The sequence below is a fragment of the Periophthalmus magnuspinnatus genome, chromosome 12 (assembly GCF_009829125.3).
Source record: "Periophthalmus magnuspinnatus isolate fPerMag1 chromosome 12, fPerMag1.2.pri, whole genome shotgun sequence".
Classification (NCBI taxonomy): domain Eukaryota; kingdom Metazoa; phylum Chordata; class Actinopteri; order Gobiiformes; family Gobiidae; genus Periophthalmus; species Periophthalmus magnuspinnatus.
The window spans coordinates 5,358,722-5,373,034 of NC_047137.1; the positions used below are offsets into that span (position 1 = coordinate 5,358,722).

Sequence of the window (14,313 nt, forward strand, 5' to 3'; positions counted from 1 at the left end):
CATCACTCCTGGAAGGGTCTATTTAAGTTAGTAAGTAAGTTGCTCAAGTAGGAACATTGAATGCCCTGAGGTGCCTTTGTATGGCAGCTCCGTTAAATAAGATTAATTGATTGAATAATTTCTGTGACCTTGTTGCCAAGTTTGTATCCAATTATAAGCGTTTTAAAAGTCCAAACTGTAATTTTAAAGTAGCCTTCCCGGGTTAAACAGACACTATTATGCACAATGTTGCCTCAGCAGACCCAAAATCTTATCTGTTATACCATCCCTCACTTCAGAGATAAGGCTGTTTTGTCAGCGACACATTCTTAATCAAGCCTCATAATTAAGTTTATCGTTTCGGACTTAAAAATTCTGGATGTCCTTCCGTGGTCAGAGTGGTCAGGTCTCCCAGGCCAAATAAAAGATGGATGGAGTGAGGAAGAGTTGTATTTTGACTCCAGTAATAAGGGAATTTATTTTACTGCATTCAAGGACAGATAAAGTTTTGAGTAAACTGTTCATAGAGGCACAGGAGCAGTAGTATAGTGGTTAGAATACATACCTCACAACAAGATGGTCCAGATAATGACTTTTTGTATAGAAGTTATGTCAGTTTTCGTTACTACTTGATGTGGATGTTAAGGAATACATTGATACTCAATACCAATGCCGATATAACGATGATAAAACAAAAACAAAAAAACACATGATTTCATAATAGTATTTTCTTTTATATTACCATGTGGTGTTATATCTGTATCTCCCTCAGTGGTCCAGGTAGGTTACATAGTGGCCCATGGGCGTAAACTAGTCTATGTGGTCTTATATTCGTTCTGATACAGCTCAAGAATCTAAAGCTCTTCAGGAAAGTTTCCTTTCTGTCCTGTCAATGTGACTTTTTTAGTTTTGTTACCTGCTGAAATTAGTATCTAGTTTCAATAGTAGTTTTAGTATCGATTAGTATTTGAATTTTGATTCTTTTGACAACTCTAGTTCGAATACATGCCTTACAACAAGAGGGTGCAAGATTTCAGTTTTGATTCAGGTGAGGACTTTCTATTTGTTTCAGTTTCAGTTTCCCCTATTACCAATACGGGGTTCCTGGGGGGACAGGTCTTATCTGCAAATAGGATTACAAATCTTCGGCCTAAATATGTAAATATACATAATCCTGTAACCAATAACTCTAGGCCTGTAGCAGTGCATAAAGATTTTGAGTTATATACACTGCCTGGCCAAAAAAAAGTCGCCACCAAAAAAAAAGGTCACACACTCTAATGTTTTGTTGGACGCGTTTGCTGTGGCATTGTTTCGATTTCGCTTCTGCAATGTCACAAGATTTATTTCCATCCAGTGTTGCATTAATTAAGATCTTGCACTGATGATGATAGAGTCTGACCGCTGCACAGAGCCTTCTCCAGCACATCCCAAAGATTCTCAATGGGGTTAAGGTCTGGACTCTGTGGTGGACAATCCATGTGTGAAAATGATGTCTCATGCTCCCTGAACCACTCTATCACAATTTGAGCCCGATGAATCCTGGCATTGTCATCTTGGAATATGCCCGTGCCATCAGGGAAGAACAAATCCATTGATGGAATAACCTGGTCATTCAGTATATTCATATGTCAGCTGACCTCATTTTTTGAGCACAGACTGTTCGCTGAACCTAGACCGGACCAACTGGAGGAGGCTCATACCTATTTGCTTAGTTAAATCCACTTTTTTTTTTTTTTTGGCCAGGCAGTATATAAAAGTTCTAGAGCTAAATTATTTCAGCCTTGTTTAACACTTTGTGCATCATGTTTTTCGATTTGTGTTTTTTTTTTTTGTTGTATTTTGTCTTTTTTCCTTTGCTCAAAATCAGCCAAACTATTTAAAAGTTTATTTATTTATTTATTATTATTCATTTATTTTTATTTTATTTTATTTTATTATTATTATTTTTTTCATCCTTAACATTACATTAAATTTTCACCAGTTTACTTGCTTTGTAAATCCAGAATGATATCTCTGTATTTTTTTATACAGATCGATATCAGTCTGGTCCCCACGTCTGTTCCCTCTCAAACCCGGTCAAACATGATCAATCAGATTTGTTTATTTCAGTGACACATGTGAAACAAAGGAGCTCATTAGTCACCTATGATTTACAAATAAAATCAAATTTACCTCACCTCAGATTAACAGAGTTTAATGCTTCCCCTATTGATTCTGCAGAAACCCACCATGTTTTTCAGCCCCCTGTGATATTTCTTTCCTTTATTTTTTTCCAATACGTGCGCTCATGCCTGTCCCTGATTCACTAATCCACCTGTCAGTCACGCCCATTTGAAAAGCGGGAGATTCACCAGTGACGAGACTTACATGTTCCTAAAGTATTGAAGAAGTGTGTATTTTGGCAACGAGTTCATCACAATTCTGAAAAATATTTGTTTTGTTGGAAATATGTTGAGGTAAAAAAGTCCATTTACACATTTTAATGAAAGGAAACTTCTCTGCTACTGAGTTGCCGTAAAGTTCCAATCAAAGTTACTTCTGCTTGGTTGATACTAGATTGCTAGAAACACTTTTTTTTTTTACCCAAATGTTGTGCCCAGCTAAGCATAAAACAATTCCCATCATTAAATCATGACGCTTTGTATCCCCACGACGGTTAAACCATTTTGGCAAAATATAAACTTTTTCTGACAAAAATGGAATTAGATTAGTTTGTTGTTTGCAAATAAAATGATGTTACTTAATAATTGCAGTGTTTTGTGATTTAGTCACTTTGACCATTCACATTCTATTTTGATTTGACTTTGATGCATCTTGCAGCTCTCCTCTTCCCCGCTGGTCTGTTCCCATGTTTTTGTACTTTATTTTTTATTTTTATTTTTATATTTTGGTGAAGTTTATCAGTTTCCTGGACACGGGCAGCAGATATGACATGCGTAGAGGTTATTCTATAAGTAGCAACCAAACAGGGGCCAAAAAATGATGATTAAACTGATAAAAATAAATCACAACAACTTTATTTCATTAAAATTAAAGTTTAAAATTGCCCTTGAATTTTGGATGCAATTTTTTTGGTATTCCCTTTTAAAACTCACTGCTACTTCTTGTATTTTTACTCTTCTTTTTGACTTTTTTTTCCCCCAAACTGCCACTTAACTGATGTGAAACTCTGATAAACATTTACCACAGTTGCCACCAGACCAAACCGAGTAATAATTTCCCATTAAAACCTGTCATACGGCTCTTTAAAACGTCATTATAGTTGCCAAATCATTGTGTTGCCCTCTGTTAGCGTCACCATATGTGATCTCTCGTGTGAACTGTAGAACTCTGTAGAATGCCTTTGCGACTGACCGCTCCATCTGTTTTATAGTCAGCCCACTGTTTGATGTGAGGGTCCACGGAGTGTTGTCCAGTGGCTGACTCACAATTAAACCAGTGCTATGGATCTCTGGTGTAGAAGTCTGCGGTCATAACTCACCACGGCTGCCCACCGCTCTTCAGAGGCCTGGACTCTGCTGTGGTCGTTTGCATAAAGGACACCAGTGACGCTCCAAACTTTTCCTGGCTCAATTAATGATGTGACTTTGACATTGGTACAAACATGCTGCAAAGTAGGGTAGTCAAGAGTAGGGATGGGGTTTCTATTGAAAAACTGTTGCCCCTTTCTCCGTAACTCATTATAACTCATATTCCTATTTCACTAGTATGTCTGTAAATCAAGATATGAACATCAGTAACAGACAAATCAGGTCCTTCTTTCCCCAAGGTTGTTCCCGGTAGCATTAGCAACAGTTTTGATTGACAGCTGTGCCAAACTAGCGGTGCAGGGAGGAAGGGATGTTACTTTCAACAGCCTTGCTCCAGATTGGCTCTTTGGTTGCTATGATACTTGCTGTTGGAATTCCAAATATGAAACTATCGACGAGCTTCATTTGACTGGAGCTGAATGATACAGGTGATTTCGCACTCACTTAGTCCACTTCTTTATACAGTCTATGGTGTGTGCCGATGCCCATATCTGATATTTGGCCTGCTCCTGTGGCCGATAACCGATATTTGCCCATGTAGCTGTTAAAATCTATAGCAAGGTCCTCAAATGTATCTTAAGTTGAAGTAATGATCACAAATACGTTTCTCACTCTTGTAAAATAATAACATACTGTATTTATCTTTGAAGTAAAATCATAAGTAACATGTTTGTGTAAATGTGCAGCCATGTAACGCTCTACTATTTCCATTTTATGCATTAGTCTGTTCAAAAAGGTAAACCTGATGGACTGAGGACAAACTGGGACTGGATGTTAGTACACAGAAAATGGGCCAGTGGCAGCAAAAAAAAAAAAAAAAATCGATACCAGTCAATACCGATACTGGAACCGATATATCACCATGATTCTAAAATTTCAACCTCAATTTTGATACTTAGGATAAAGCTTGATATTATATACTGGTTTCTATTCCACAATGAAAATGTTATATAATCCTCTGTTTTTGACAATTGTATCATTTTTCTGTCTTTATGTCACCATACTAGTTCTGATAAAACTCAATCAAGTTTATAAAGTTTTTCATCTTGTTCAAATCAGTATCTAGTTTCCATACAAATTTTAATTTCTGTTTTTTTGGTGTTTTTGACAAAAGTTTTGAGTTACATTTCCAATAAGGCCTGATACTTGATATGGTTTATTATCATAGTTGTATAAAAATGGTTATGTTTTTTGACAGTGGTAACAGTTTATTTAATATTATTGTGGTTTCAAACTAGTTTTGAGCCTATGGAATAGATCAAGGCCATTTTAAAAAGTACACAAGAAAGGTCAAATATATTATTATTATTTTTCTAATATTGATTAAAACATATATCTGTATTGATACTAAATCTGTCTGCATATATTTTTGAGAATCCTACAGCTACGTTTAAAGCATGCATATATAAAACTTCCTTTTCAAAGTCAATGTTTTTGGTATAAAACACATATTTCTGAATAATAACATTGATTGGCAAGTGTGCTGTCAGTGAGTGGGCGGAGAATATTGCTAAAAGGCACTTTGGCTGATGTGTTTGTAGTTCATCTCTAAGTTCACTTGACAATATTTGACTGCCACAAATACGCGAGTGCATTTAAGATAACATTTTCTTTTCTAAATCTCTATAATTCTTTGGACGTAGCTATTGCATTAGAATCCCTCAATGGCATCTTTTCAAAATAATGACTTTTGGCCAGCAGTATATCGACAAATACAGTCGTTTAAAGTGTGCCTTGAGGTAAACAAATAGTACACTCTCATCGCAGTGGAGGTAAAATATAAAAACAGCTATATTATTATTATTTAAATGTCTGTGTAATCCCTTGCTCGTCCAGGTCTGATCCATAGGAAAAAGACGAAGTTTAAATTTGTCAACTGCACAGATCTTTGTAGGAGTGAAGACGTTCCGCTGCTCATCCAAGTCGCTTCCTCAGTTCTGGTCAGATTACTGCTGGACACTGCCTTATATGTATCTGAAAGGAGGGGCTAACTACACTGAAACTGTAAACAGCTGTCGTCTCCAGTTTCAGCCTTAACGATCCTATCTATGACGCCATCCTCAGACCCAAAGCAAACAAAAAGAACAATAGGAGGGCCATTAACGGTTGAATAGAGTCTTTTGCTATGATTGTGTAAACTGTTGAATGACTTTAACAAGAGTAAAAAGGTAACATTAATGATTCAGTGTTATGTGACTTTTACTTTTTTGCCACTGTATCTTGGTGTATTGTATAGTTTCTTTGTTTTTTTGTTTTTAACACAGGTTAGATGATGTACTTTTTCCATGGAGGTTACATTGTGCTCTTTAAAAGTGCCCATTTGGCTGTCCAAGTTAGACGCTTTTCCAGCACACTGACTCCTGCACTCAGCTCAGTTACTGCTAACAACCTTGTTTTCAGGACAGCTCCAACTGCACTGCTTATACTTAGTGAGGGCAAGTCTGTACCTTTTTCGCTGGCTGGTAAAAACTGTTGATGACTTTCTTACGACCTTGTTGGAATGAGAAATGTACAACTTTAGGTGATTATTGGAAAGAGTTTTTTTTGTTTTTTGTTTTTTGTTTTTTTGTTAACCCTTTATCATACCTACACTATTACAGCCTTAGTAAAGCATGAAGAAAGTCATAATGAGCTAATAATTAATTAAGAATGATTCAGTTATGGGCTAGAGATGTCAAGTTTACATTTTTTTTCAATTACTGGGAATTTTTATGGCTATGACAGGTTAATCGTGGCAGTTTATGAACCTACAGTATACCCCAAAATGTTTCTTATCCTTCAATATTTAAAAGTTGGAACAATATTTTTGGGGTCAATATTTATCTTCATCATTTTCTTTGCACTACTTGGAATTTTTCGGTTATTTTTTTGGCAATCTGATAAGATTTAAAGCCGCAAAAGGTTGAATGAATAACTTTTATGACTCATTACAGATGCAAACTTAGTACTAAAGTGTTTCATTCTGCTGTTTATTTATTGCAGCTCATGATTTTTTTTAACAGCATTGTAGATTTAGAAAAGTTTTTTGTGGTTTAAATCTCCTCTTGGTTTATTATGTCAGTGGCATAAATTTGTTTCAATATTATTGTTTATCATCTGTATTTACTTCCGCAATATATTTAACTTCAAAATTCGTTATCGTGACAGGCCTATGCGTTTGTGTGTGAGCCCAGCATATCACTCACCACTAAAATGAAAGTCAGGAGTTGCATCCACTCAACAAATCAATCCGGCGGTGTGGGACCATTTCAGGTATCCTCGGGTATCCTAGGTTGTAAAAGCGAATGGATATCCAAAGCCAATGGATCCATTACGTAAAACCTGTGATGTCGTAAAGTTGCGGTTCAAGGCTCTAACATGAGATCCAGCTACATCTTCAAGGTAATGATCCATCGCTTTGTCCAAGTGAAGGTGAAGAAGTATCTGATTCTCAGTATAAAGTGGTCCAGAAAGACTCATGAAACAAAACCGAAGTGCTTTAAGTGAGCGGCATTTGATGTAAACTGTGATCAAACTGTGAACCAAAGCCATGTCAAGTGCGCGTGTAAGATATGCACATTGGAGAAATATGGATATTAAAAAATAATTATTGTTATTGAACTAAGAGCTATTATTTCACTCATTGTAATGTCAAGACATGCATGTATTATTATGAAAAAGATATAGACTGTAGTATAAATTAAGAAAAATACTATGTCAGTGATTCATTTTTTTAATGAATAAGCTTAAAATCACAATATTTTTGTTCACAATAATCATAACTAAAAAATGTGATATCGTGATCGTCGTATTATGGGGTGAGTATTAATGAAGTTGTTACCAAGCCTGAATCCTACTTAAAAATATGAGTTTATTATGCATAAGTCTTCTTTATTAAGCCTTATCAAGTGGTAGTTATTATAAAATGTCACCAATGTTTTTGTGTCATTTCTGTTTTGCAGCTCTTTCAATGATTTGCCACGGCCACTGTTGGATTGTCATTTTGGACTTAGGCGCATAGACACATACGGCATATGTCTCTTAATAATACCAGATTAAGGAACAGTGAGTCCCGGCCATCTGCTCTCTGACACTCAACTTAATAAGAGATTCTCAGCAAAACTAGAGAGCGTGTTTATCCAGCTTTAACATAAAGTTGAGTCAAATAAAAGTTACTTCAAAAAATGTTGCCAGAAAGAAGATATTCTCTATAAAATATAATTACATTTCTAACAATGCAATAGCTGCAAGAGAATTGTCAAATAAAAAACACATCTATAAAAAAGTAAATAAAAATAAGAAGTAAGATGTACTATTCAGTGATCAAGTTGTCGTGTTGTGTGTGTTAGGGTTGTCAAAAGTATCAAAAATCAGATATTAATCAACACTAGGACTGCAGCAATTGATTATTTTAGTAGTAATCTATCAATTATTTACTTTGACTAATTGAGTTAATATTTTACCTTCCATAAAATATCCCAATAAGCATATTAGGGTACACTAGCCCAATCAAACTGTGCCAATGTACGGTTATTTTGGGACTTTGGCCCAGTTGGAGGAGGTGGGCCAAAGCACGGTACACGCACCATTTATGTTTACGAGCCCTGTGCCGGAGAGGATGGAGGATAAGGGGGAAAAATGAATGAACTCTGCTCCAAACTCACGGCGAATCTGTGCTCACGAGGGATTACGCAGATATAACACCACATGGTAATATAAGTGATTGATTTTTTTATTATCATCAGGTTTCAGAATCGGTATTGAGTATCACGTTTAGTCCTTGGTATCAAATAAAGAATAAAGAAATTTTGCATACATGTTTCTGTATGATACAAATTCATAACCATGGACTTGAACGCTAGTTGTATCTATTAGTTGATATTCAAACTAAATACACAAATAAACTTCAAACCGTGACTGGCCATGGAAACGATATATAGCTACTCTAAATGAATTACAGTTTTTCTACTTTATTAAAATGTTTCATAACCAAGTAATTCCGAGGGTTTTGAAACATCCATCTGAATGTATCGCAGTTGCAATTGTTCGTCTTTCTAGCTGTGCTTTAAATTCTCCACAGATAGCAAAAAGTGACATAGAAATTTACAACGGGAATCAATATTGGCTTATATCCTGACTTTTTTTTGCGAGTCCTGCCAAAGCGTGGAGTGTGCTGACATATCACTCAGAGCAGTATAGGGAGCAGTGAATGCCTTTTCAGCCCCATATGTAAGCCTCTGCTCTGAACACACTGATCTTGGCATGTTCTATGTGGCTGCTGTGTCAGGAAGTCATTCACTGATTTATTTTATATATTTTTTTTATATATACTTGTATTGAAGCCATTTTTAGAATCAGTCAACGTTATGAAAGCAGTAGAAAAGGGATGGGTGATTTCACACTTGTCCTGGTTTGATCTTGTGTGAGGCCATTTTAGTCCTGATGAAGACTTAGTTTGGTACTGTTCTAGTCCTGGGTTAGTCCAGATCTAGTCCAGGTTTAGTTCCAGATTAGTTCCAGTTCAGGTAGATCTAAGGCAGTGTCCACCAGTAATCTGACTAGAACTGAAGAAGATGCTTGGATGAGCAGCGAAACCTCTTCACTCAAAAACTATTGTCCAGTTGATGGAGTTGAAAGGCTAATATCTAAAATGTGTTCACTTTTATTTATAGAGCAGAAGAGATCCCAGTGAGTAAGAGTTGTAATCACAGGGGACTGCTCTGCCTATTGAGCTAAACACATAAAAGTAATATGGAAAAATAAGCATTGCCTAAAGCTCATACCACGTGGCTAATGGTGTTAGATTATGGAAAACTGTTTATTATGACTTATGAAAGATGCATTTAGATCATTAAAGAACAATCAACCGTCATTTAAATCTTGTTCATAAAGCGAAGATTTAAACAAATTCAAATAGTTGAATTTAAGTTCATCTAAAGTGCACATTTACAGTACATTTAGTTGAACATAACATGTGACATTTCAGATACATTTGAAAGGTTTAATTGTATTAAGTGGATATAAAATAGCTCTTTTGCAACATGGAGATATGTCATAGGTTGTTAAAGGGGAGATATTATATAAAATGTTGTATTTTTTGTATTGTGATATGCGCAGCTTTGAGTAATCCTGTACTGTCCTGCATTTGAGATTGTGTGGTAATAAAATGTTTTCACCTGACGGTCTTTTACCACTGTTTGGAATTATACAAAAGCCATGTTGGTACACTTTGACGCACATTGGTACGATCCAAAAGAGTTTCCACTATCTAAAGTGAACCGTACAAGCCCTTTGGAGGGGGTCTGTCGTACCTTCCAAAGAGCTCCGGTACTTTTTGGCTCCTGGACTGTTTAGAGCGAAAAAGAGGAGCTAAGCACAGCAAAAGGCAGATATAAACAGAAAATAATACATTCTTACTAAACGGTGACTTCTTAAACCACCGTATTTCTAATGATGGCAACGTGGACTTGTTGCGTCGACATACTCGGCAAAACAAAGTTAGCAACAGCTGTTTCCTGTTTATCGATGCATGACACCGAGATTGAAAATACGAAGAGTAAAACATGGTGTCTGTTTATGAATAAATGACTTAAAATGTTTGGAGCAGGATTGACTTATTATTAGTATAGCTTTCATCTATTTTGAAGGAGATTACAACATTAAAGGTCCTATATTATGCAAAATTGACCCTTCTGACTCTTTAAAAGATGTTACCTCATCAAAAACATACCTAGAGTTGTGTTTTGTATTGCACATGTTTCAGTAAATCCTTTATTAGTCTGTCTACATGTCCAAAGCTCAAAATGCTCTGTTCCTCCTTGTGATGTCATGAAGCTGTAGTTTTCAAGTTAACAGTTCTTTTAACTTTTACCTTTAGTTCAGTAGAAATCGGCAATTCCAGGACTGAAATGATCCAAATGATTCTAGTGAAGATGTATGGCGTTTAAAAACACAGTGGGGCGCTTCCTGTATTACCACATGACATCACAAGGTGGAACAGAGTGTTTTTTGTTTGAGAGAAGAACTCAGCTTAAATATGCAGGGTTTGTGTGTTTAACGTGTGAATAAAACGGTATATTTGTTATGAGGAAACAACAGTATAACATAGATCAGAAAATTGTGTAATATGGGGTCTTCTTACGTGAGTGTAAATGGATGCTACTACGAGTATTTCTGTAGGTGCAACCGCATCATAACAACAGCAAATTCCTGTACGCTAGCTGTCCCCAGTGAGATTGAGAGCATTGTGCTTTGACCTCGGTTAAGCACGTCTTGTTCTGGGTACACTCTCGGCCTTGATCCTCTTTTCTTTTACTATGTTCCTTATTATTCCTTTCATAAGAGCGCTATTGTTCAAATCCCCAGCCTATCTTCTGTGTAATATCGTCCCGCATTGTGTTTGCTCAATAATCCTGAGATGCTTGTCCATCAAAAGCGTCCGTTGTAGATCAATGTTCTTGTTCGGCTTATGGAAATATACTCGCATTGTTAGTAGGAAATAGGTGTCTGGACATCGATTCCCGCCAGTCTTTTCCAATGCACGCTGATCAAAAACTCATTAAAATCCGACATTTTCAGGACATTTTCGGGATGAATAGGCAGAATGAAGAATGAAGGGCAGCAGAACAAAACGGATTCGGCTCTAATTGAGGGCAGCGATAATTAACATGAAATGGAAATTAATCAGACCATTGGATAGTATTGTATTCATCTCATATCTATGAATAAAATGTCTGGAAGTTTAATGTTATTAGACTAATTAGACTTTCTTATCACATTCCTAATAACTTTGCTGTTAGGAAAAGGCAAAAATGTGGGTGATATGGCCTACAATTTTCTTTGGACAGGCAGACAAAATAAATAAATGTATGTGTTTATGCAGTTATGTATCTTTATTTTAGTTGTATTATTATTATTGATTGAAAAAGCAGTACCATTTTGGATGTAGGCCGCTAGTGGTGGATGAAGAGCATTGCCAGGAAATGCCACTGGCTTCAGATACTCACAATCTCAAATGTGAAAAACTAAAATGTAAAGAAGTCCTTGGGCCCTCTTGCCACAGAATATAGTTGAATGTAAAATACTGTATATTTATGTGAAACTAATTGTGCCACTTAATCAGACTACAGTGAATGTGTCATGTAAATATTGTGCTGTGACATTTTGATTTATTGCGGCAATTAGCAGCATGTATTAACAGAGTTTACACAATGGGAGGGCATCAGACCTGCAGCACTGGGTATGGAATCGGGCTGAGCATTGAACACCTAATTTGTCCTGGTTAGTTAATAAAGATGATATGCCTTTTGTGAATAAGACCTATTTATTATATTTGTAGTTACTGCAACATCAGCTTTTCTTATGGCTGTATCAGAAGCTCTTTATTTACCATGTTCACATAAATTAACTTCCGAAACAAATATCAAGATTGAAACTTTGTACAGTTCACATTTGACTCTTTTTGAGTTGCAGCAGCAAAACCATCCGCCTTTTCATCCTCTCCTGTTCTCCCGCTCTTCAATTTTGGTTTTACCGTTCACAGGACCTTGAAAAACCTGCATTCTTACTGTGAGGCAAGGCAAGTTTATTTGTATAGCACAATTCATACATACGTAAAGTAATTCAAAGTGCTTTACAGAATAAGAAAGACTTTAAATCCGAAATAAACATCATAAGTTTAACATTAAAAGAGAAGAGTGCAGACTAAAAAGCGTTCAGTCATGTGTACAGCTAAACAACTGTTTTGAGCCCAGATTTAAACATTGTCATAGTAGAGGCCTGTCTCACATCTTCAGGAAGACTGTTCCATGTGTTAGCTGCATAAAACTGAAACACAAATTCTCAATGTTTACTCTTTAGACTGTGGGCACCAGCAGGAGGAGAAGTCCTCAGAGTGTGAGATGGTTCATATGGCACTAACATGTCAGAAATGTTCTTTGGTGTTAGGTCATGCAGAGACTTGTACACAAGCAGAGCTGCTTTAAAGTCTGTTCTCTGGGCAACAGGAAGCCAGTGCAGAGACCTGATCACAGGACTTATGTGCTCGTACTTCCTGGTTCTAGTCAGGACCCGAGCAGCAGCGTTTTGGATGTACTGCAGCTGTGTTGATGATGCAACGTTGGGAGAGGCCAGTGAACAGGCCTTTACAGTAGTCTAACCTACTGGAGACAAAATGCCAGGATAAGTCTCTCTAAGTCTGGTTTTGACAGTATACCTTTGATTTTTGCAATGTTTTTTAGGTGGTAAAAAGCTACAGATGTTATTGATTTGATGGCTGTTAAATTTCAAGTGTGCAGGGTTGGTTCTCCTCAGATCTGACCAGTAATTCTGACCTGGTGGCATCACCTGCTTGTCTACATGGAGATGTTTTTCAAGTTATTTTGAGCAATAAAAACACACCTATAGTTAGATGAATGCTAGAAAAAAAAGTTTTTAATGCCATACTGTGGAAGAGTTCATGCAAAGCCACAACATCTCCATGGAGACTTGTAGGTCCACAAAACCTACACAGTGTACCTTTAGACATATGCTATCTAACTTTAACAACAAAATAACAGACAAAAATAAAAACATGTTTTATCATGTTGGTTGTGTTTATTACACTGAAAAAACTAACTCTGAGTGAGCTTGCATCTCCACAAACCTGACCCTTGTGTAACCTGGAGGAAGACGTTCTGCTTGTCTGTAAAATGACGTTCCATTGGCTATAATCTTCCACAATATGGTTAAAACTTTGGCCTATATATATTCATGTCTTCATATCTTCTTTTAAGACAAAAAAATTATATATAAAAAAATGTTGAATGCCACCAGGCCCCATTTTACCAGGAGCTAATTAAATCCAACATACCCACTTTTTTCTTTTGTAACCTGTCCCTTCAAATTTGAATGTCAAATATCTCACTAAATGTGGCAGCTTGAAATGTACTTGTTATTTAAATTGTCAGTGGGGTGCTTTATAAAACAGTAAGTAAAAGAAAGCGCCATTCTTAATCCTGTGCCTTTTACTGTCAGCATGAACAGGTGTCGACCCTTCTTAGCTTCTTTAGAATAGTTGGAGTCATTAAAATACTTCTCCTGACCGCTTCCTTGTGCCTCTCCTCTTTCTGCTCCAGGACTGGCTGAGTAAGTTTGGTTACCTCCCGCCCCCTGACCCTGTAACTGGACAGCTCCAGACCAAGGAGGCGCTCACCAAGGCCATCAAAGCCATGCAGAAGTTCGGCGGACTCAAAGAGACCGGAGTGTTAGGTATGTGGATCTGTGGTTTGTTGAAAGGTGGTTTAAAGTCTTGTGATGTAAAAAGAGCCAACGTAGTTAACACTGTGCTAAATAACACAGCTTGGGTCATTCTCCTGCTGACCTGGTTCCTGTTTCAGTGTGGGAAAGTGTTCAGTATTAATGGAGAAATAAACAATAGGTTGGGTTCACATGGCATCACAACATTCTAGAACAGATATAGATTCAAACTGAGCTGGAGACATGTCAGAGTTATATGGTAGAATTTGCCGTTTCACATGGTTTATGGTTAATGTCTCTGTATTTACTGGGCCTAGTGATTTAAAACACTGACACAAAGTTCAAGTTCTTCTCTGTCAGCATAAACAAAAAAGATTTAGAAAGTGAGATTAATCCAGCAGGTATGTGGACCCAATCCATTAAAAAATTATAAAGGGCAATGTTTGTGTATATCTATTTTGAATATTGCTTTCAAAAGCATGGAGTTATATGGGCCCTTGCTCACCACCTGAGATTATAACATCATCATTCTCAAACATGAATGCAACCTATTGATTCTTTGCAGTGATGTCACATCGGGGGTGCT

General features: G+C 36.7%; 1 protein-coding gene across 1 annotated transcript in view; it reads left to right on the top strand.

Moving 5' to 3' along the window:
- The window catches only part of mmp17a (matrix metallopeptidase 17a), a 156,186-nt gene that overhangs the window by 67,655 nt on the left and 74,218 nt on the right, over positions 1–14,313 (top strand). Inside the window, exon 2 of the mRNA XM_033976347.2 lies at positions 13,607–13,739. Within this exon, the coding sequence (XP_033832238.1) occupies positions 13,607–13,739 (133 nt within the window). The remainder of the gene's footprint in view (positions 1–13,606; positions 13,740–14,313) is intronic.